Below are 23,744 nucleotides of genomic sequence, written 5' to 3' on the forward strand. Positions count from 1 at the left end.
ACGGCAGAATCTCTCGTTCTCTCTCTCTCTCTTTCCCTCTCTGTTATGGCCCTCTACATATATAAACTGCCTCGATCGAAATTGTAATTTCACCGAGCTGGCGCCGGCGCCGCCGCCATCAGTCAATACCGAGTACCAAATCGATCACTGCCGTTGGTCAATTCCGATGACTACGTTCCACAACAGGGTGTATTCCGTGTTTGGTATCCATCAAACGCGATACATAATGATTTCGATTGTTGGTTCGTCCACGTGACCGACGAAATGGCTAAGTGTGTCAAGTTTGCTCGCGTTCTACGGTATCGATCGACCTACTGACACGCGATCATCGCGAGAAGAAAAGAATATGTTTCGCGGCCATCTCTGCAAGGAGACGCCAGGACCTCGAATGGGACTTGTCGTCGAAAGGGGAAACAGGAGACGCGAAAGAGAAACGCAGGAAAAAAAAAAAAGGAAAAGAGGAGAAAAAACAAAACGCCGTACGAAACCGCGTTACAAATAATTAGCAAGCGAGCGTAGCGCGTCGCGGAAGTGCGCGTTAGCCCATTAGTTCCGGAGACTGATTCCTGTTACTTAACGTTCTCGTTAGGGCAGGGCTTCCTTGGTTACTATCGAGGCCCGATGTTAGGTAACTAGATTCGTTCGTACGTCCATCAACCTAGCGGCCTAGTCGTTTATCAGCGACAGATAGACAGGAAATTGTCCGTGCAATCGTCGAAATGTCGATCCAGAGACGAAAGGGGAGAGTCGTACGAGGTATCGTATCGCGTATAGTTGTCGCTGGAGCGTAAAAGTAAACGTGGTCGCGCGTCCAGCGAACGAAGGAGAACGGCTGCGTTCGAGCGCGGCTGTTTGCGGGCCGCAGAGAGTCGATTCGCTTTATTGGCCGAGTATCGGGGCGAATTATAAAGTATGTCATTGTACGTTGCCGTGGTGGAAGCCGGTGCAAAGGATGTGAATGACTCTATTTCGGTCGTACACGAGACCCGAAGTGAGCGTTGCGCCGCTATAAATACGAAGGGAAGTGTGCGCGTGATCGGTCCCGGCGTAATTTCGCCGTCCCTCGTCCTCTTCGGGTTTAGTTATGGATGTCTGGCGTCTAGGGGTTACGCAAGGATACCGGGGCAGAAAGATTTCGAGAGGACCGAAGGAGGGCGGCGCGCGAGGTTAACGGAGAATAGAAACGAACTCTGGCGAGGGTCGAGACTCGAGACGAAGGAGGAGACGTAACAGGAGAGACGAGAATGGCGAAGGAGAGAGGTAGGATAAGAAGAGCGATAAACTGGATGAAAAACGAGGAGAAAAGCGAGGAGAGGAAGGGAAAGAGCGAAGAATCGTGTCTGTGCGCGGTTGGAAAAGGGGGGACGGTTGAAAGTGGCGAAGAGGTCTGGCGACGCTCGCAGCGGGAGAGGATGGAACGAGTTAACAGGGATGGGGAAAAAAAAGGACGAAGGACGTCGTGAGAGAGGAGAGAACGTCGGCCGGTCATGGACCGACGCGAGGGGCGGTTGGAGGCGCGCACGAACGAAGCTGCCGCTGCTGTAGGTGGAGGAGCGAGCGAGCGAGCTGGTGTCGTTGACGAGACCGGCGTAGGAAAGAGGGATGAAAAATAATCGTGGATGAGCGAAGCGTCGCCGATGGATGGAGACGCTTACTTTTCATCCTGGCATTACCGTGATTAGTAAACTCCGCTGCTCGGTTGCGTTCTGTCGTTCGTAATTTTTTTTCGGGAATTAAGCCGGCTACGGCGGCGATGAAAACGAGATGTCGGCTGGCAAATATTTAATCTTTTAATGCTAGCGCGAACGTGCGAACCGAACCGAAGCAAAGAAACGGCTCGTTTCGAACTTTCCGTTCGTCTGTGCGTTAACCGAGAAGCGTGGATCAACGAAGAATCATCGAGAACGGCGTTACAAGTTGGTAAACTTAACTAGAGGCTAATTAATTTGAAGATTCGATCGAACACGATCCCGTTGATTTCAAGCCCGTTGGTCGACCGTTTGCTTCTCCCTGGCTCGTTGGATTCCCGAGACTCGTCGTTATCGTCCCGATCGGCGATAAGAGTGCGTGATTTGCGATTACTCGGCTACGATCGTACCACGCGAGCGCCTTGCGCCTCTGGTTCGAGCGCTGGCGATGAAAGGCCGCAGTTAAAGTCACGGACGCTGCCGGTGGCAAGAGTTTGCACCACTTTAGCAGCAACCGTACGGTGGCATAATGATGAGTGGCCCGTTTGTTTCTCTTGGTCCATGATTACCGACCTTGTAGGATCCCTCCTATGTTTTACGTTCGACGCAACCGAGTGATTTATCTGTCCGCCTATAGGCAGTTTCGTAGTTGGGATCGCGACCACCGATCCCATGTCCTATTCATAATCTTTTCGTAGTTTTCATCGACCGGCTTGTACCAGTGCTGGTCGTGCCTCTACGATTGGACTTCGAACAAGTCCGACTACGAAAAAACCCGATATCCTCGACAATAGCGTCGCGTCACGTTTCCTGCCTCGTTCGTTTAATTAGTCGTCCCGATGTTTCCCCCGGGAGGATAGCGAGACAGACCTTCGAAAGTTAGAGAGGGAGCGCGAAAGAGTTAATCAAAACGTACGTCGTCGTCGTCGTCGTGTCTTTCCTTCTGGTCGATGACACTTAGTCAGGGGGAGGGGAAGAAAAAGGAAGAAGAGGAAAAAATATAGTTCGTCTCGTTTAAAAGATTCACTCGTGTTACGTAACTTATCTGTCATCGGTTCATGGTGTTTATCGACACGAACTAAATCGATCGTGTGATCGAAGCCAGATCGATTTTTTCGATGGCGCTTCTCGCGAGAGCGTAGGAGTCGCTCGTACGTAGGTGTGCATAGTAACAGGTGGTACTAGTAGCCTCACACGAACGTAATGCAGTCTGATGACGTGCATCGAGCTCTCGCTCTCTGTGGAAGTGTTTGAGAAGCTTGTCCCGCGTATCGAGATGTCTCCAAGTGCTATCACGACGGAGGGTCATTGCGAGAAGATCCTCTCCCAAGGTGATCCCGTCCAAACACCGGATTTCAGACAGGTCCTTATTGGATCCTGCTGGTGTCGGCGTCATGGAACAGACGTAAATTGCGCGCGGAATATCCTCGCCACTCGATAACGAACTTACTATCGTAACGCGCATTTCTGTTTATCGACGGCTCTATTTATTCGTTCAACGGTGAAATATTTGTTGAGCGAGGGGAGAAAAGAGCAGGAACGATACGAGCATAGCTAAAATTCCATCAGAGGAAAAAATCATGTTCGTTTAAACTGGACGCATCGGCAGTGATATCGGGAGAAACGAAGAGTTTTAAAGCGTTGAAATTTATTCGCCGCAGAACACTGTGGCCGATGGTTGGCGGTGAGCAGGATTTCAACGGAACGCGTTCATTTCATTTCGGGGAAACAAATGGAAACGTCTGGACGATGTTGGCCAGACGTTCCGCTATCGGGAATAGCGTGTCGGGCGTCAGCAAATAGCCCCAAAGCGTTCGTCGCGCTTTCTCCTCTCCGATCGCGTTTTTACATTTCGTCCTTCTCTCTCGCCACCGGTCGAATTTGATTACTTCTGGACGCGTGACAGGTAATACCTTCATGGCCCGTTCCCACGAAATCCCAGCCAGATCTAAATATCTGTCGGTTATTTTTCTAAGCGTTTTTCAATGTTACAACAACGGAGAACGGATAAAAAGAATGCGAAAAGCTTTCGAGCAAGCTTAGTGCCTCGTTCAAACCGCGCGTTAGATATTTCGCATCGTCGTCGATTTAAACATTTTTCCGCCAACGTACGTGTACGTACGGTCGTGTTTGTACGATTTCCAGGAGTTTGCAATCCTGGTACCGACCTTTCGATACGTCTACGCGTTTTCCGTTTTCGTTTTCGCCAGCGAATTACGAAACCGAGGCGAAGAGCGCGCGCCACTTGCAATTGAATTTGCACCTCGTTACGAGAGAAAAAGATATTTGTGGTGGATGCGCGATTAACTCAACGAGCTTCGAAGGATGGATGTATGGATGGAGCTTGATCGAAGTGAGAGAAATGGAGAGGAAAAAGGAGCGGAAAGAGAAAAGGTGGACGAATAGTGGTTGCTTACGTTGGCGAGTCGGTCCTCGACGAGCTTAGAGAGACACAGTCGTCGGTCGCTTAATGCGAATTTCACATGCATAGAAGAAAAGGGTGACCCGTAAAGGTTGGGGAAGGGGTTGAGCGAAGCGGACGGGAACCGCAGGAAGCGATGCCAGGCACGTAGCATTTTAAAATGGAAAAGAGGCGAGGAGAGCCGTATTGCGCGGACGACGGTGTTTCGTCCTTGGCGCGCGTAAAAGCTCCATTCGTGTACCCTTTTTTCCATAGCTTCTCTTGTTCTCTTTTCTTCCCGCCGTTTTTCTTTCCCTCGTTCTCCACCCTTGCCTGGTTGGCTCGTAGTCGTCGCTCGTTCTCTCCACCCACTCTTTCGATTGCACCGCGTTTTCGTTCTTTCGGGATGCGCGAAAGAGAAGAGCAAACAACGCGTACAAACCGTAGCGTTTTTAATATCGCGCGGAAACGGGACCGACCGAGCGTCATAAGCTTGCAGATAAATTTACGCTCGCGGAATATCGAGTGGAATCCGGCGAGCGATCGTCGTCGCGAGCCTCTTCGATCTTCTCGTCGCTGGGCTGATCGTGTCGCGTGTGGAACGCGATCCTCGTTTCGAGGGAAGGTGGGAACGAGACTCGACAAGGAGAAGAGAGGGCCCGCCGAGGCAGTAAATTTCTTCGCCAAAGTATATCGCCCGCGACGCCTATCCCCCGCCGTATAAATTTTCCCGTCTAATCCCGCAAAAACCAAGGCGAAATGGCGTCGACCGCGAAACAAGCAGCCGACTTCTAAAGGGTTAAAAGGGAGAGAATCGAAGCTCGACCGGCCGTGTTTTCCTACCACTTCTTACCTACGTTCTCGCGCACACATACACCTGCGCCTTCTTCGTGTTCCTCGCCCGGTGCATACGAAGTCGAGCGTTGTTTCGCGACTTCGATCCGAAGCTTGCCGCTAATAAAACGCTAATTAACGCTTCGCTTCGACGAACGCGCGCCGCCGCCACCGGATCGAACGGTTTGCGAGCTTCGCCTCGGGACCTTGGACTCTCAAGGGCCGCTGATTAATTACCGGTATATAACTCGGTTCGTCTTTCTACCGCCAGTTTCAAAGATGATCGCGATCGATCGGCTGCGTTCAGCGACGTAAAAATTCAACTGGTTTTTCTACAACAACCGTTAGCAACGCGAGACGACGTACGGTTCCTCTCGTCCTCGCGATCGTACGCTGATTCAAATTCATATAGCGAACGTTCGCCGACGAAATTTTTACCTTCTCGACTGTTACTAGTAATTGGAACGCGAACTTTTCCGAACGAGGTCGTCGAATCGTTCGACGCTTCCTTTCGAACTAATTTCGATGCGACTTTCTCGAAACGATCCGCTCTATTGGCTTTTCATTCTGTTGCTCTCTGTTCCCTCGTTCCCCGATATTAGCGACGATGATCGAGCACTGAAATTTATCCGCGCGTGATTGTCAATGCGCGCTGAGTATACAGATACGACGCTCAAGCTTCGACGAGATCCCTCTATTCGAGACGTCGAGCTCGACGATTCACGCGGAGACGGGCAGATCGAACGACGCGTCGAAATACGCGGAAGCGTCGAAGCGGAAATGCGAAAGAAGGGGCGTTTCGACGATGAAACGAAACGTGGCTCGTCGATGGGAACGGGACGAGACGATTTGCGTTCGAACCTCTGTGCTCGAGCCGATCGTAACGTTACCTATACGTATACCGTGGTCTTAAATTCGCGAGACGAGCGAAACGAGAAAGATTCTGTGTTTGGAAATAAAAGAAAAATCAATGCACGATGATTCAACGAGCAACGTACGTACGATACGCGATAATCGTCTGGCGGTTACGTTGAAACGAAACGGTGTACCACGGACGATGTAGGAAAAGTGACGTAATCTTTGCTTCGGATTAGATCCGACGAAACGAAGATTCCGCCGCCTACGATCCACGTACTACTATCATGGCGTGTGTATTATTTCGCGGTGGAACGGAGTTTTCGACCGAGGAGAGCAGCTGTCAGATGGAAGCAGCCGACTGGAAAGAGAATTTCTGAGAGAGGCGAACGGAGCCAGTAGTCGGTTTGAACCGTCGGCAAACTGCATCTATGCGAGCCCCGGGAGTATCTTTGTTGCTCGTTGAAAGCGGCCGTGCTCGAGTAGCACACCGGCAGGAAGAAGGGGCGTACGTGGCTCGCGTAACCTCAAACGAGACATCCACCTGCCTCGTTGAAATCTTTGCGGTTTTTTCCTTGCCCCTCGGTGTGCTTGGGACAGGGAGCCGTCCCAGGCTCTTTCAAACCCTTGGAAGTTGCTAACTTTTCCAGTTTATATCGGCTCTCCGGTTGGTTAATTACAAATGGAAGAGATTAATTAGATAGCCAGGTACTTTCTGTTATTTTGTTTGTTGATTAAGCTGCCGCTTCAGGGTTACACGATATAGCTGTCAGCCACAGAGAGATTGTACGATACTAAAGGGGTATTTTGCTTGGTTCGCTATTTCGTTACCACTTCACTGGTTACGCTCGCCCAACTTCCATTTCGACCGCGAAACTATTCTCGCGTTACGACGCTTCTAGAGATACTTAACGGTACTCGACTAATCCGACGTTTCTATTTAAACTGACCGGCAATCGACTCGATTGCCGTTTTCGATTGGAGTTTATTCGATCCTCCGCTTGAAAACAGAAACCAGCGTCCTGTTTCGAATATAAACCCGATGAAGAGACTCGCGACTCGATTTACCGTATATCATTTCCCTCGTCATTTTATTACTTGTGTCGATCCAATCGCGAGCATTGTCCCGCCCGGTAATGACACGCGATTCTCATCGCTATTTATTTCCCGTGGCGTGGCCACCGATCGGCGGATCCATTAGCCGGTTCTCGCTCCTCCGCTGCGATTCCAGACAGAAATTTCTACCGTTCGACCGCAACGGTGGCGTTTGTTCCATCGTAAACGTCCTTCGACGCGCGTTTCTCCTGCGGTTTCAGCCAACACCGCAAAGGATGACATTTTACTCGTTACGTACGCTTTTCTTCCTTCCCCTCGTCCGGTTTCGTCGACTCGGCCGTGTCCGCTTACGCTTGCATGTATGCGTATGCAGTGGCTGGCACGAAGGGAAAGGATACAGAAGCGGGTCGTTTAAAATCCCTCTTCATCCGTCGTGGTATCGCAACTCCGACGATATTTCATCCCTAGCGGTATCGAGTCAGCCGTTGCAAGCATAATATCAAAGGGAAGCTCGAAAGCTCGAAAGAACGAAACGACTCCGGTCGAAAATCCTCCCGAGCAAGAAACTCCTCTTCTCGCGCATCGGTCGTCTGGATTTTCCGGCCAACTATCCATCCGCTCTTTGACCTTTCCTATCCCTGCCTGCTATTTCCGATGCGGCATTTCGTCGGCTGCTGCTTGAATTTTCTTCGGGGCTACAAGCAACAGCTTGCTTTTCTTTCTACGTACACCGGCTGTTTTTTCCGTAATTATGGTAGAAATTATAGCGTTGTAGGAAGAAGAAGGAAGGTGCTGGCACGAAGGAAAACAGCCCGATAACGTGGAATAAATTATCTTACACGAGATTTCGTTCTAGAGAAAATTACTTTCGAATATCATTCGAGTGCTCCTGTGTTGTAAATGACCTGATAATATGGGATAAATTTTCTTCTGCGGGGTTTCGTTTGCGAGAAAATTCGTTTTGAATATTATTCGATTAATTAATTATATCAATTACAAACGCGCGTTTAATTATGTCAATTACGAACAACGTTAACATTATGGATAATTATTCTCGTTGCGTAGTCGGTCTTATTCAATTTTTAGGATTAGTGACAACAGAAATTATTTGCAATGTTATTCGTAGCGTCGAATGCAAAACTGTAAATTTAATCGTTGCGCATATTTGAGTATTCACGACCAGTTTCCTCGAAAACAGGGCGTTATCCGAACAAATTCTTTCCCGATTCTATCGCGCTATAATTACCAGGACGTTCCATGTAATTGATTTTCGACGTGGAAAATCACGCGCAAAACGATCAACCGTCTTAACGTTTTCATCGTTCGCTTCTTGTTCCCTTTAGAAAGTAGATGTAGATTCGTGATGTAGATTCTGTTGGCACAGGCAAATACGTCGGTGAATAGACCGACAAGCAGTAATTAAGAATCGACTTTACGGTATCAACACTCTAAATTCCTTCATGGACAATCGCGCAACGACGACGAAGCGGATTGGACAGTTTCGTCTGAATTTCCTCCGACGTAAGGAGCTTAACTCGGACGACCCGGTTTTTCCGGCCTTCGATGAAGGAACACCTATTCCGTCGTTCCTTTGTGCCACTCGGAATTCTTTGTCGCTGTAATAGAGGTAGTTGGTTCAAGAAGAGACCACGACGTCGAAAAGCTATTTGCAAATGTCCAGCAACGACGTTTCATCGTCTTCGTGCCTCTGTCGTGCTTCTGCAATCTCTCGTAAATAAGCTCGACGAAGTTCGATGAAAATTTGTAGAGAGAAAGTCGACTCTGTTCGGAGTTCCCGCGCGTAATTTATAGAGACATCGTGGCGCGCGATACGGTTGCCAGTCGCGAAGGCAATATAGATGCCTCCGGGGTAATTTCTGTCGCGTTGAACTCCGGCCATACCGAGCCACCGGCAAGATTGATAACTCTCCGGTAGATTCGCTGGCCTGGTCGGAACCATAGCCGACAAGAAACCGTACTTGGACGACGTTGTGGCGTGCTTTCTTTTCTTGGCGCGTCGCTAGATTCTTTCGTTTCTTACCGAATCTTAAGACAGTGGTGTAAATATCGCGACAAAAGATGCAGTCGAATATTTTTCCTATCTTTTCCTGCTTCCTCGTTTCCTCTTCTTCTCCAAGTAGGTAAGGACAATATCGCTGAAATATGGAGGGAGATAGCAAGCCGTTGGAAGAAAGTTCCATTTGCCAGTAGTTTGAACGAGGCAAGAAAAACCAGCTGAAAATAAATCAAACAAATAAGTTTTTCAAACGTGTTAAATTTCATTGTCAACTGGTATCTCTAATAATAAATTCCTGCGCTTTTGAACCGCGTCTATCTTTCTCTTACCTAATAAACACGGTTTCGATATTGCAGCTACCTTCGAGCGACAGCATATTGCCGATACGGCAATTTCTTTAAACGTCAGGCTATCATAAAATATAGATGGGCAAAAGATAATGACGGATATTCTTGGAATTCCCTTTCGAAATGACAACGTTACAAAATCTCCATTCGATAATGTAAATCGATTGGAAAGAAATCGCAGATAAAATATTTCAACGCAACGTTGTCCCTCAACGAAGTTAGGGATACCATTGTTGTACTCTATAGTTTTGCAAATTAGTCGAATATGACAATACGATTCGATTATCGTAGCTGTTATCTAGCAGCGCGCTCATACATAATCGATGGAAAGCTACAGCCACGCTAATAGTATACGGGACCGGTTGCTAATTTCGTAGCGTAGGCAAGAAAGCAAATTTTCTCGTCAGAACGCGAGGTAAGCGATCTTTGGCTATGCTTTACACACGTAGGAGCGCGTTATTCGTCGCACGCCGCTTGCCAACTGCCGAGGCTCCATTCTCTCCTCTTTTCTCTCTCCCTCTTTCAATGTTGCTCGCTTTGCTCCTATTTTGCTGCCGCATAAGGCGGCCGTTAAATAAAGTTTCACCCTTGCAGAGGCAGCCCTCGTCTTTCCTCCTCACCGACTACGTCTTTCTCTCTTGAACAAGATAAAACTACCATATTTTTTATCCTCTTTTGCTCCCAGAAGAAATCTATGCCGTGGCCTTGATTAAAACTCATCGGATATTTTCTTCTTAATCTTCTTGCATCGCTACACATAACTTTTTACGCGTCGATAACGAGTTTCAGCTAACGTTAACTCTTATCCTAGAGGCAAGAATTGCCGGCATCGTGAAAATTTAAGTACAATTTATTCAGAGTACAGATATTATTTCGTGGTAGGGGTGATACGGCAAAAGAGATTGTTGATCACCGAGAGCCATCGTCAAAGTTAGTTTTACATGTTCGTTTTGTAAAGTCAAATTTCAACTTTCAAAATGTAAACGCGAGCCTTTCGAATTCCGGTTAGTTATCTAACACGATATTTTACACGACGAGTTGTATTTCATATTATTTATTATTTAACATACTTGGAGAAGTTTATGATATTAGAAGATTATGAATAATTAATGAATTAGAAGATTATGATAATCTCCATCTGAAATGTTTGAAGACGCGTGAATCTTTTATTTCTCTATACGTTATGTCCCATGGAAAAATATCGGATCCACGTGTTATTTTTGCTTGACTAGTTTGCTTACGAAATTGTTAATTTACGGTCAATTAAAAGCCAACGAGAAGAATTTGCCGTAAAGCGAGAATTTTCGTCGAATTCGGAGATGCCGAACAGTTTTCGAATACCCAACGACAGATGTCCTTGCTTATTCGCAGTTCACGCTCGTTCACTCGCCGAACAAATCTCGAAAATGGATCAGCCAAGGGATATACACGGTGGCATGGCCGTAAGTGGATCAAAGCGGTATAGCTCGTCCCGTGAATCGCTTTTATCCATTCACAGGAGGAATTTGCACGAACCGAGAACGCGTGCGTGCGCCCGTGTGCGTCCTCGTACGTGTCCGTTGGATTTGTTCTCATGCGAGATCGTGCCTCTGCTTGCTCTGTCGCAAGGTATTTAAACGGTTCCATGCGTGCAAAAGGAAGCCGTCGCCTGCGCGTTAAATCACCTCAAAGCTCATCGTCCATCCCAGAACTTGTTCCCTGGAAATCAAGTCGTTTCAAGATCTCGAAACTTGCCTCGGATATTCTTGCCAATTGCACTGGCGCCTCATCGAGATTAGGTTTGCGTGTACATAGTAGCAAGGGACGATAAAAGTATTGATTCTTACGTGTTCTGACCAATATATTTGTATAAAGCGTAAACGTTGGTTTGCAAAAGACGATACTATAATGTCGATATCGTGCGCTGACATCACAGTCAGAAAGCTATGAATATTAATCTTTAAAAGTTCCTTTTCTTTTTCTCGACAGCGATTGTCTGTCGTTAAATGGTAACTCGATAGCGATATTAGAAGATCTTTCAAACTGATGATCTTTTAATAGAAACGTGTCAATATTTTTTTTTGTCATAATTAACAAAGAATCTAGTAATATAGGCTACAACGAAGTGATAACACCAAAGTCTTCTTTGAAACCGTTCGACTTTGATTTGCAACATTTTTCATTAGAAATAATAACATAAATCAAGACTACGATATTAAGTGCCTTATGCTGTATATAGAGATGGGTATTTTCCGAAATCATAAATTGCCGAGGGGATTTCATATTTCAAGTTCACCGTCTCACCCCGTGATACTTTACCAAGCTTCTTCTCGATTGATCACCGGTTCGCGAAAGAACAGATTTCAAGTCACGTTGCTGATTAATAGATTTCTCTCTCCCACGGTCCGATCGAATGTGAAAAATTCTCAAGTAAAAGTGGCAAAGTAGATCGTGTACGGTCTGGTTAGCCAGGGGCTGGTTAGCCAGAAGCAGTGGTTGCGGGAATATTTGCGTCATGGCGCGTCGTTTCTTGTTAACGACACGGGGCCCGGTCGCGTTACGACCGCGTATATTTCACCGTTTTACGACGTTTTCGGCGATGGTTTTACGGCGCTTCGCGTGTACGATGATCGCGTCGCGATGAACACGAGAACGAGCGCGATTAGAGAGAGCTCCTTGGAAAGAGACGAGTTCTTGAGCAAGCTGACAGAGAGGGAGGATTGAAAAAGGGAGAGAGCGAGAGAGAGAGAGGGAGTAGAGGAAAGACAAAGAGACTAGCGAGGGAAAGACGTGGCGCGATTGAGCGAGGTCTGGGTGGAAGGGAAGTCCCTGACCTGGTCACCTAAGCGTTCCTCTCTTTCATTCCTCGGCGAGTTTACCTCGCAGTTTCTTGTGGTATTACGTTTATGTCATCTCTGCGCTTGGATCCCTTTTCTGACGCGTAATTAGCCAGACATTAAGACTACCCTAACCTCAGAGATCCTTTTGAAATATCATCTGAAAAAAACTCCAGCCTGTCATTTAACAGTCCTATCTATTCAAGGTATTGCCTCGAAAGCTGCTATTCTCTTGGTATTCGTATTTAGCAATTGTAGAGATTTCAACACTTATGCTATGTATATATGTGAGAACTTCATTTTTGTTGATTTTCTAATTTTTATGCTATTTGGACGTTGGAAGAAGTACTTCAATGTAATACAATTTGAAATGAAAGCGATTTGTCAGATTCAATGGTACGAAAGAACATAAGATTGTAAGAATATCTTGATACAAAGTGTTGTACAAAGCCAGTGACACAGTTAACGTTATAATTATCGCTGTTTTTGAAATATACAGATGACAGAAACCTACGTCTAATCTCTGATTAATAATTAATAATTAATTGACGGTGTACCGAATTTAAAAATTGTCACCATATAAGGCTCGGAAAATATAATTTGTCGTGTCTCTTCTCTATGATATTCGATCGTGATCTAATTACACGAATTTACACCGTAATCGAAGCCTGTCGTTTACGTAATATTTTTGCACGTAACAGACTTAGATCCGTGAATGAATTAAATAATTAAAACTTACTAAATTCGACTACCGCGTCGTGTCCAATTGGATCTTAAAAGACTTTGAAAATATGGTCGATCTGGTTAGGTCGTAGACGCTTCTTTCTCGTAAGTTGTCTCAGTTCGCAATTATTTTCTTGGTTGCCTCGTCTCTTCATCGGTCGCTTCTTATCGATCCATTCTTCCTCGTTGGTCGCCTGTACGAGATTCGTTGTCGGTTAAAATCCGGTTGGTGGAAAGAGGGAAGGAAGTAGTGGTAGACTCGCGGCGCGCGTTAGCTCGAATTAATGATTTTCTTCGAAAATTGCACTCTCCGCGAGGTGCACGATGCATCGGAAGCTCGTTAAAGAACCGGCTGGTAGCACACTCGATGCTCGCGCGGCGCTCGGTCAGAAAAAGGGTCCCGGTGTGAACAAGTGTACGTGATTTATAGCGCGCTCATTAATCACGTTAGGTTTCCTCGGCCCACTCCGCCTCCTTATTAAACCACGATTTCATCTCATTGTCCGTAAAGACAAAGGCAGAGACGCGGCGGATCATAAACGCGTACAGAAGCTGCCTGTCTGTTATATTGTATACGTCTATGCAGTACAATGTAACCGGTGCGCGCACCGGTCGAACACGAATTTCTCCTCTCTCCGGTACCGTCGTAAACTTGCCAGCCACTGTTACGCCGCATTAATTATTATTGCTTGTATATAGCATATACACGCCGAGTTTCCGTATACACGCGGTTCGCACACTTTTGCCGGGAGACACGGAGGATCGTTCAAACGGATTAATCTTGCGCATGTCGTACGATCATCTGGTCCTTTCTCGCTTGATACTTTTTCCTTTCTATTCGCAACGACTGCGTGACGAGAAAATATAATTACGATCCGTATGATCGAACGTAGTAGCATCGTCGATCAACTTTCGTAATTTAATGTACAGACAAAATATTTAAACAAACAGAAACTTTATGCTGATATCATGTACTATTTTTACTCCTTTCTTCCGAAGCAGAGTTTTACTCCGCATAGAATCAAATGTAAATTAGTTTCGTAGCACTTAACTTCTTAACCCCTTCCAGGGATTAACAGGCAATTGACATTTCTTCCTAACTGATTCATACTCGATGAACTACTTTCGGAATCCTCGTGTATTCGCATAGAAGTCATAATAATAATAATAGTAATAATAATGATCGTATTAAGCGCCTCGTATATGTATACGTGCCCTTTTTCTTTTTGTTCATCGGCGAACCTTGTTCTGTCTCCGATCGTTTAACCTTTCGAACGATTATCAGCAGAAAATGTTCGATGCTAATGTTTGGTATGTTTGTGATTTTAGGTGAGTCCAGACGCTCGAGACAGTACAACGCAGCAAATTCAATCGAAACTAGGCAACTATTCTCTGGTAAAGCATCTTCTGGACGAGCCGAAACGGCTGATCGGCATCGAGGGTGTACCGCCGAGCCCTGCTCCGCCCTCGACCGTGTACATTCGGCTGAGTTCCGGTTCGATCGGCGCAAATTCCAGGAACTCGCCCTCCTCTCAGGAATTCAAGAAACCCGGAGGACCGAGAACCGATGCTGGTGGTTCGTCCTCGTTGATTTTGTCGTCGTCCTTGTCGTCGAGTCATCAACGCGGCGGTTTCGTGAAACCGGCCGATGGAAAGCCACCGTACGGAGGTCGAGGTAGCTACCCCGGTCAACCGGTAAAGCACGGAAGCAATAGCAACGATCATCGGAGCCACGGTTTATTACCCGCCAAAGGGCCGCCCACGAATTCACCCGGGAACGGCACGCTCTTTGGCAATTCAAATATCGGGAATTCCAGCGGCACCAGGCTTCACGTTATCAGCAGCAGACTGACCAGGATACCTATCGATATCGTGAGTATCGATTCCCATTGTTTCGCCGCCATCGTCGCCTCCTCCGCTTCTTCCTCCGCTTCCATAGCTTCCCGTTCACTTTCTCTCTCTCCCCCCTCTCTCTTTCCTCTGTACCACGTTCTCGTCCTTCCGCTCGTTTCTGTTTACACGAGTAAAATGTCGCCGTTGAACAAGGATACGTGTACGTATTGCATTATGTGCGTTTTCTTCGGCGTTTTCTTCTTTAATCGCTTTATCGACGCTCGTCGATCAACTATTTTATCTCCCGCTTCCCTTTCCATTTATCTCTCAACGAATCCCGAATGCGAATCGACGGATAGGTAACTGAATCGGGGTGGTTGCGGTTGCACTTGTTGCGCGATTAGTATTCATCGAATACCGGAGCTGCTCGTTAAAACGTTTATGATCGCGGATAACAACAGGGATTTATTTGTGGCAGTATAGCAGCGGCCGTTTAGTCGACAAGATTTTTCTCTCTTCTGTCGCGAGTCTCTGTTTCCGGTAACTGTAGTTTTGAGTTCACGTTCCAGTTGCATATTCATCCACGACAGTTCATATCATTTTACGTGTTCGAAGAGCGAGTCGAGAATCTTCGCGTAGAATCATAGTGCAAGAAAGTTGCTTCCATTATCGATCTCTGAACAAGAGATCAAACATTCTGAGACATTAATCGGTGCGATGCAATAATAAAGAGGTTATTATCGATTCTTGCTTTCCACCCGTCTTCCTGTCGAAACGTTCTCAATCTCGGTATTCGATGAAAGCTTCGCGGCGACAGGTTCGTTGACGGGAAACGAATTGCTTTTCAATAGAAATCTCGCTGGAGGAATACACGCGATAGGGAGAAGGGTACAATCCGGAGAAATGGGAAGAAGGGGGAGAGTTTGGTCGAGCCCTATTACGCGTGACTCCTCGAGGTGCAAATTTCATTCAGATTGACTATCGATCGAGTCTTCTCCGATCCGGTCTGCGCCGTGTTTCTATCGTTTTCTCTGTTGGAGCACGCCGGAAGTACCACTCCTCCCTTCCCTGCTCTACTTATACAATTAGAGTTAGCCGGAGAAGCACCGGCGTTCTCTCTTCGCTCTGCCATAGTCGAGATAATTGATTCCCCTATTGGTCCTTCGTTTTTCCCCCATTCTTTCCCTTTATCCGGTCGTTCTCGTTTTCATCCGCGAAATTAGCTTGGAATTACACGTGACATTCGAGAGAAGTGGGAAGCAAAGACAGAAATAAACTACCGGTCATTAATACTAAGACACCAGTTACATCTCTTGGAAAATTACCAAGAAATTTACTTTATTTAACGTTTTGTATTATAAGACGTACGAGCCTCTTAAAACTCGAACCGATCAACTTTGATTATTCTCAATTTCTTAGTTTCGTTACATAAGTATACCTACAATAAATGACTTGCTTCCGTAAACTCATTTATCGCGAGAAGATCAATTTGTACTGGATATCAGCGAGTGTCTCACGCGCAATTATTTGTCGCAATTATTTGATATCAACGAACTCGACAATTTACAGGCTAAAAATTTCTCTGTTACAATTTTATAAGTTTTACGTCGGACACCTCGCAAATTGCAAAATTTTCTGATAAAACCTCGTTTGTTTTATCGCCGTTCGTATTTTTACGCAGGACGATTTGTCGATAATACCATCGGTAACTTGTCATTCGCAAGTCGTAAAATTTCGCTAATTAACGATATTAATTTAAATACGCAACAGGAACCAGGCGTTCTAAGATTTATGGTCGACGATCTATGTATCTTATCACTGTTGCCAAGGTAAACGATATCCAATCATGTCGCGAATTTTTCTCCGTTTTTTTTTTTCGATTCGTCAGCACCCTCCTCCGCAATTTTTCGCGTTTCATCCCCTATTTGCGACTATCCCGTCTCCTTGGATTCAGCGTCGCCGTATCCTCCGGCTAACAGTCAGCAGACTCTATCCCTTCTCGCTCCGTTTCTCCGCCATCATTTTTAGCCTTCCAGGTCCACGGATTTTCCCCATTGTCTCCGCGTTTTCCTCTCAGCAATGACTACTCGACGACTCGTTCTCCGCTCGTAATGGGTGTGAGCGCCGCGCGTCCTGGCCGCTCTTCCCAACGTCTTTTTTCCGCGAGAGAGTGTTGATTAATGATCGCTCCAGAGCTCGTGATAAATCGCGGGAAGAACTCCGTGAGAGTTGGACGGTGCGGCGGCGGGCGAGCTGCCGCCGTGTCGTCGAATTGGAATCGTTTTAATTAACAGTCGCGTGGAATGCGCCGCGTCCGACTTGCTTATCGTCGTTTAATTCTGTAGACATCGGCAAACAAAGGCAAACGTTGCAAAGCTTGCAGGAAGAATGGAAAATACATTTACGCGATCTTCCGATTGATTCCATCTTGATTTGTTAATTTAACTTAACTCCGAAATCCTAATACCCGCTATAAAACCACCAAGACAAATATTTGCGTGGTTCTCCTTCTTTAATCTTAAAGGAACTGAATCTTAATTTAAAAAATGAATTCATCGAGGATATGAATTTGCATAAATACGCAGCTTGGTGATGGGTTAACGAGACGAAAGTTAATCGAATCTTTCTTCTCTGTTTCAGGGAACAAGTTCGAGGCCTGGTCCAGCCGAGAATTCCGCGGATGTAGAGAATATTTTAAAGGTAAGAGGTCGATAAATTAACCTTATCCTACCGGCGATGTCTGTAATAGTTTCTCAACATCGAAACGACAGCATGGTTTTACGAAACAACGCGACTGCCGGTGTACGCGTTCCTCGCGACAAACGTCGAACTTTGCCTTTAGCCTGGCCATCGTTGCAAGTTCGGCTTGGTCGATAAGCCAATTTTCTCGCCGATACAACGCTATCTCATTCGCGGTCATATCGTGGCTGTCGTTCAACCGAATCGACCCACCGGTTCGGTTCGGTCGTATCGGCTTTCGTCACCGCTGCTCGGGCATACACTTTCGCACCCTACAGGCAACGGGAACTTTGTCGCCGGTAGTTAATAGAATCGGCCAACCTTCCAGTCTTTTTCTTTTCCACCGCGAGAACCCGCGATCGATCGATCGATCGAGACTATGAGGTACGCGTTTCTGAGGAAAAGAAAAAGAAGCCGAACCTCGCCGCCTCGTGCAACGTCGAAACGACGTGTCTATTTATAGGAACGTGTCCTTGAGGCATAAGTTCGATTCGAGCTATTTCAGGCTCGTAAATCCGCGGACATGGCCGTGAAACCGATCGAAAATTTAGCCAAGAGTTGGTTGATTGGTCGAGACGGTAACTAAACGTCGTTCGTTTTCCTCGCTCGGCGCTTACGCTCGAAAACGACGCATCGTGATTTCACAGAACGAGAGAGAGTCAAAGGATTCCTCGGTGAGTCGCTCGAGGCACTTTTACTAACTGGAGAACGACGTTTCAGCGACATGGAATGCAGGAGGTTCTCGCGAACAGCAAAGCCCTGAATTCTGCTCGTCCTTTCGAGAGGTTCTCGAGTCACGTGCCGGCGTGATTACCGGCAGTCTCCATCGGCGCGCAATCGCGTTCCCGTTTAAATCAACACCGCAAAGCGAGACTAGGTTTCCGGTGATCCTCTGGATCGAGTTTTCCGTAATCGACGATGTTTCGTTGCTCGTGTACAAAGTCTGGTTCCGCTCTCCGGTGACTTTCGATCGACGACACGGCCGTGATATTCCAGATTTCAATTTTTCATCGAAACGATATATACGCGACAATATCGAGAGAAAGACAGAAGCCAGAGTATTGGCCCGAAACAATTTGCCCCGCGTGTTTCGTGAACCCGATTCCATCGGTGCAGACAGCTGGACTCGATACACGGTTGCAATCGGGCTGATAAACTGCCGGCTGACCCAGTTCTATTCGTGAATAGAGAATAATGATGGCGCGGGAATAGCTGGCTCGCTCGTGGGAGTCTAGGAATTCGATCTTCCCGACTGCCTTCGACGAGACACGGACAAAATATCTGGTCCGGCTCGGAACGCCCATCGTTTTAACTCGTCCATCGTCCCTATAACGAGATTTTCGGTTATAATGTTCTGGTTTCGGGACCGATAAAAGCTCGCCCCAACTCCAATGTTAATTTATGGACACGGCTTAACAGCGATTATCAGCGAATTGATATCATTATGGAGCTACAATACTGTGACACGCTTGATCGAGTATCGAAATATGGTGGCAGCGATGGGATGTCCTTGTCCGTGTGCCATCCATGGGGATCGATTAATACCTGGTCGCTGTGGGCGGTAACCGTTTTCCCTTTCGATCAAGATGTCGTTTAATTTCCTCTTCATACGCCTCTCTCGTGTATCTTCCATGTGTTTCTTCAATGTACAGTGCTTACAAGAAGTATGTGCACACTGTTGTATTTATTACAGCATTTACATACCAATTAACTAGGTTCATGCAAGTTACGTTTCTTATCACGTAGTACAACTTTCGTACGATTACGAGGATTTGTAATGAAATGTAATCTGATATAAAAACACTTGGTGGGAAAATATGGGTGTATGCAAATACCTTTTGTAACCACTATACATTATGGTATGTTTCTTGATCGAAATCGTTGTAGGATATGATTGGGGAAATGTTGGTTCGTGTAGATCGTTAGGCAAGCGTTTATCAGGCTGTCGTACAATAGATCGTTTTCCGATTGTAGAAACTTTCGTGACTGTGTTCTCTTAATTCACTCTTGAACGTCGCTTCGTCGCCAGTCAGACTTTTAGCGTGTTTCCTGTTAATCGCTAAGTAAATTAACCAACTAAGTAACTAAGTAAATGCATGATCGTATTGTAATTTTCTGCGATGTGTCGCTTTAAAAACATTCGTCAGAAACAGTAACGTCAAAGAGAATCTTGATGCGTACGAGTGCCGTTATCCATTCCGATAGAGAAAGGCGAGAAGAATAAAAAAAGAAAGAAGTGTATTTCGACAAAATGTCGTTTTTACAACCGCGAAATGCAGAATAAATGTGTAAAAAAGAGCGATATATCTGTAGTACGGAGGAAGAAAGGTCATGTATTTTACATGTGTGTCAAATTCGGAAAACATTATTCATTCGACATGGAGCAATCGTGACAACCACTCCGTACATTTCCAACAATACATCTTCGAGTATTGCGTCGTTTCCTTGAAACCGCAATGAAACGAAACGAACTTTTTAATCTCTTCGAACAAGAATATCCTCTCGAATGTAGAACGTTTAAGGCTTTCCGTTTCAGCTTTCTCTTGACCAGCGTTTCTTTCATTCATCATCGAATCGATATACGTCTGCATAATTCAACAGCGTCAGAGGAGCAGGGACTCGAAAGTCTCGCAGATTCGTCGACGAAACGGGACATCCGTTCGCGCCGTGTTTCCAACGAGAGACGGAGAGGGAGGGGGTGAGGGAGGGGGGGTGAGGAGAGAGAGAATCGAGTCGACGTTACCGTTCTCCGAGCTTTTCCACTTTCAGCGCGAATTTATGACGATACTACCGGGCAGTCGTCGACGTTGTAGCTCCGCTGGGTTCAACCGTGCCCCCTTTTCCCGCCGTATCCTCCTTCCTGCAGACCGGCCTAGCCGTTTGGTATAGAAGCACCGTCGAGGCCCATGAATTATTCTCACGGCTCTGCCCGTGGGAAAATACGAGAGTTGCGCCAGTAGGCATCGTAAATGCGGCTGCTAATTGCGCTCGCCGACGACGACCGTTAGCGTGGATCCTGAATATCGCGTTCTTTCGCCACCGTTATCGTCCCTTTCCCTCGCCCAAACCTCAACCCCTATATCGGACATTGTCCGCCTCCGTCTCCGACTCCACGAGCCACCTCCATCCTGCGGTGTTCCTCTTTCTACTCTGTTCGTCGATTAATCGAGAGATTTTCAGCTTCCATTACGGTTGACTAGACGGCCTCGTGCCCACGGCGATATTTAGGGAGCAAACTCTTGCCGGACGATCGCCATTGCCCGCAGGATCTCGCGTTCGAGCTTTTTCCAGCTTAAATTCGATTCCCGTGTAGCCCCTATAAATCGCGGCTAATCCAGTTTTCGGCCCACGCGCACGGTTCGTCGGGCTCTCTCCGCGCATTCGATCGCCGATTCCCAGCTTCCAGTCTCTCGTTGCGTTTTTTCCCTTTTGCGTTAGTTGGTGAACCGTTAGCTTCTCTCCGGTTTCGCTTTTCCATCCCCTCCGGAACACGATCGGTTGGTTAACCGTACACGCAGGGAGAAGACAATTAGACCGAGTTAATAAGGTCAATTCGAGGTTGATCGAGTTAACTCGCAGCCAAATGCTTTGCAGTCGAGACTCGATACCCAACGCCCGACCCTCCAGATCATCTCGCGACGAAGTACCGTTTAGTTTCATTTTGCTTTCACGATGGAAATGTTACCCTTCTAACGACCCCATACACTCGTTCACATTAGTCAACTTGAATTCAAGTAACTCGAAGTACTCGTATTACCAACATTGTCCGTTTTCGGATTTAAACGTACCAAGTCCCTTCTCGTCCCTTAACATTTTTTCCTAATATCGTCCGTTATACCAATATCAAAAGTATTCAAATATCGCTTGTCTGAATAATTCTACACTTCTATACGAGTTCGTCGATTTATCAGCTATTTTTAAAATACACGTCTTCTTTCGATATCGTAGAACGATAGAATTTTCATAAAGCACGAAACTGTTAAATCCGACGATCGTAAGCTGAAATCGTAAACAGGAAGAAGAATAGAAACTCGAAAGGATATTTCAAGTAGACGACAGGCTCGCACCGGTGAATTGGTTTCGGTGGATGGCTGAATTCCGGTCGCTCGACTAATCTGAACGGGGCTTCCATCTGACCTGTCGTCAGGGTGCATCTTCGAAGGGAAACAGCAAGTGTTCACCTACGATCTCACGGGACCTCTCGAAGAGACGTTTCACGGAATGTCTGCGTCGCGTGACGAGATAAAAATACGCGCCCGTATTCCTCTTTTCCCTGGAAAAATCCGTCGCGTTCGTCGAATGGAATATTCGACAAGGATAATATTTATCCGAGAAACAGAGCCAGGCTGTCCGACGTTTGGAAAAACCATGGCTGAAATAAAGGATTGCATCGAGAATGGTGATGGCGTGCCGTAAATTCACAGGGGGGTTGATCGCGGGGGATAAATAAAAGTTGCAGCGCGATATATCCTCTGTGTGAAAATGGAATACGCGTTGAACGTGACGATCGATCTACAACGGCGAATCGGCATTTTCGATTCCATGGTCTTCCCGTTGGTCCATTAGGCGAGCACAGGGAAACTGCTCGTAGCTCAAGGTCCCGCAAATGCGATCTTGCGAGTTTCCTTCGACAGCCACTGCATCGAGCGTCGACCACTCGGTAACGGGTTTTCAATCCTCCTCGCGTGCCCAGCATAATTATCGAACTGCATTACGGTGCTCGTGCGACGCACCAATAATACACCCTCGTTCATTAGGATCAGGGTCCGAAAACAACAGTTATTTTTACCACCTTCACGCAAGTAGTTTTGGCAAATTTTTGTCTGCCATTCGCTAATCTTTTAATCCTTCCCTCCATTTATCTGGATCAAGTATTGCGTTCTATAGATATCCCGGTATTTATGAACAGGAACGTGTACGTATTTCCATTCTACGATCATGATTTCGAAAAGACTGGATGGTCAATAATAAAACAAACGATATTCGTTATCGTTTGACAAATTACTGGCGGAGGGTCGCCTTCGTCCTCTTGATTCAAGTTCCTTCACCCCTCGTCGAAGCGCAACTTTTGTAAATAGCTCTAGCTGTGACGATACATGCGATTTTGTTGGCCGGCTCGTAGTCACGCTACGGATCATCGAACCCCTTTGTTCTCTCGCCTGTTAGGAATAAATAATTCAGCGACTGTCGCGGAGGGCGGATTATCTTATCGTAGCCGTAGCTGTTCTCGAAATTTTCGGAGGTTCCTTCGCATCAACTGGCTGTATTCGTTCGATCGTTCGGCGATCCTAATCTAAACTTTATCAGTAGAACGGCAATATCGTTTTGAACTGCATAAGTTGGAATATCTGGATAAGGACGGTGTGTAGATGTTCCACGCGAGGGTAAAAGGAAAGGAAATTCAATTTGGAACGGTCGATTTTCTTCTGGGAAGTAACGCGTTCGACTTGGGTTCAACGTTTCGATCCCATCGATCGTGGGTCCCACGGATCCATTAGATGGCTCGTGGAATCCCCATAACTCGCGGTGGCGTTTCGTGTTCACGAGGAATAAAGCGGCTGGCCGCGAATGTAACTGGTTCGCACGAAATGGTACGTCGCGCGGAGAGGGTGACTCAGCCCCCGGAGAATTCTCTCCTCTTGGCAAACGTGTCGAGTCCTTTTTCGTTCGGCCCTGTGTGTCGTTCGTCGGCGTCGTGCCCGTGGTCGTCGAGCGGCGGGATGCAAATGGACGATTTCGTACGCGAGTCACGCGTGTCTCGGAGCTGCACACGGCCGAGCGAGAATAATAAGTCGCGATTAACGACACCAGTTCGTTCGCTTCGTTTCGTCTCTTTTACTTTTTTTTTTCTTTTCTCTCCATTCTTCCTCTTTTCTTTTCTTTCTTCGTTTGTTCGCATCCCTGAATCGACAGCCGCGAACGATTCTGCATGCGAATCGCACGTTCGGTTCGACCGCGTTTTTCTCTCTGTTAACTCACCAAGTTTTCTCTCCTGTTTTCTCTTCTGCAGATCGTGAGCATTCGCGCACCGGCCTTTCATTGTACAAATCGATTAATTAACGCTTTCCGGTACACTATAATAATATCTGTAGCTACTTAGTTACACGTTTCCTGTTATTATTATTTTTAATAGCGATACAAAATGATACGAGAATCGTATAGCGTGCGAATACCAAATCTATTCGTTGCAGGTATTCAATTATCGTTGAAAATCGTAATTGTTTCTTTGCTTTCCACGAAATAAAGAAAACGATGTTGTGGCTTCCTTTATTCCCTCGATAGATCGCTGACGATCGTAATCCATCTTGTTTACCGTATTATCAAAGGTTTAATGGCATCTATTCTTTCTAAAAATTCGATACAATCAGAAACGCGTAAACATACGCGTATCAGAGAGAATACAGTCGTCTCGTAGATTTGGTCTTCCATTGTCCT

The 23,744-nt window shown here is 46.5% G+C and overlaps 1 protein-coding gene across 9 annotated transcripts in view; it reads left to right on the forward strand.

The window, feature by feature from the left end:
* Positions 1 to 23,744, forward strand: part of LOC132907675 (AF4/FMR2 family member lilli-like) — a 162,615-nt gene that overhangs the window by 85,112 nt on the left and 53,759 nt on the right. For all 9 annotated transcript variants that reach the window (XM_060960988.1, XM_060960990.1, XM_060960997.1 and 6 more), the window contains 2 exons: positions 14,067 to 14,609; positions 17,211 to 17,270. In XM_060960988.1, the coding sequence (XP_060816971.1) occupies positions 14,067 to 14,609; positions 17,211 to 17,270 (603 nt within the window). The remainder of the gene's footprint in view (positions 1 to 14,066; positions 14,610 to 17,210; positions 17,271 to 23,744) is intronic.

This window comes from Bombus pascuorum, chromosome 6, assembly GCF_905332965.1.
Source record: "Bombus pascuorum chromosome 6, iyBomPasc1.1, whole genome shotgun sequence".
Taxonomy (NCBI): Eukaryota; Metazoa; Arthropoda; class Insecta; order Hymenoptera; family Apidae; genus Bombus; species Bombus pascuorum.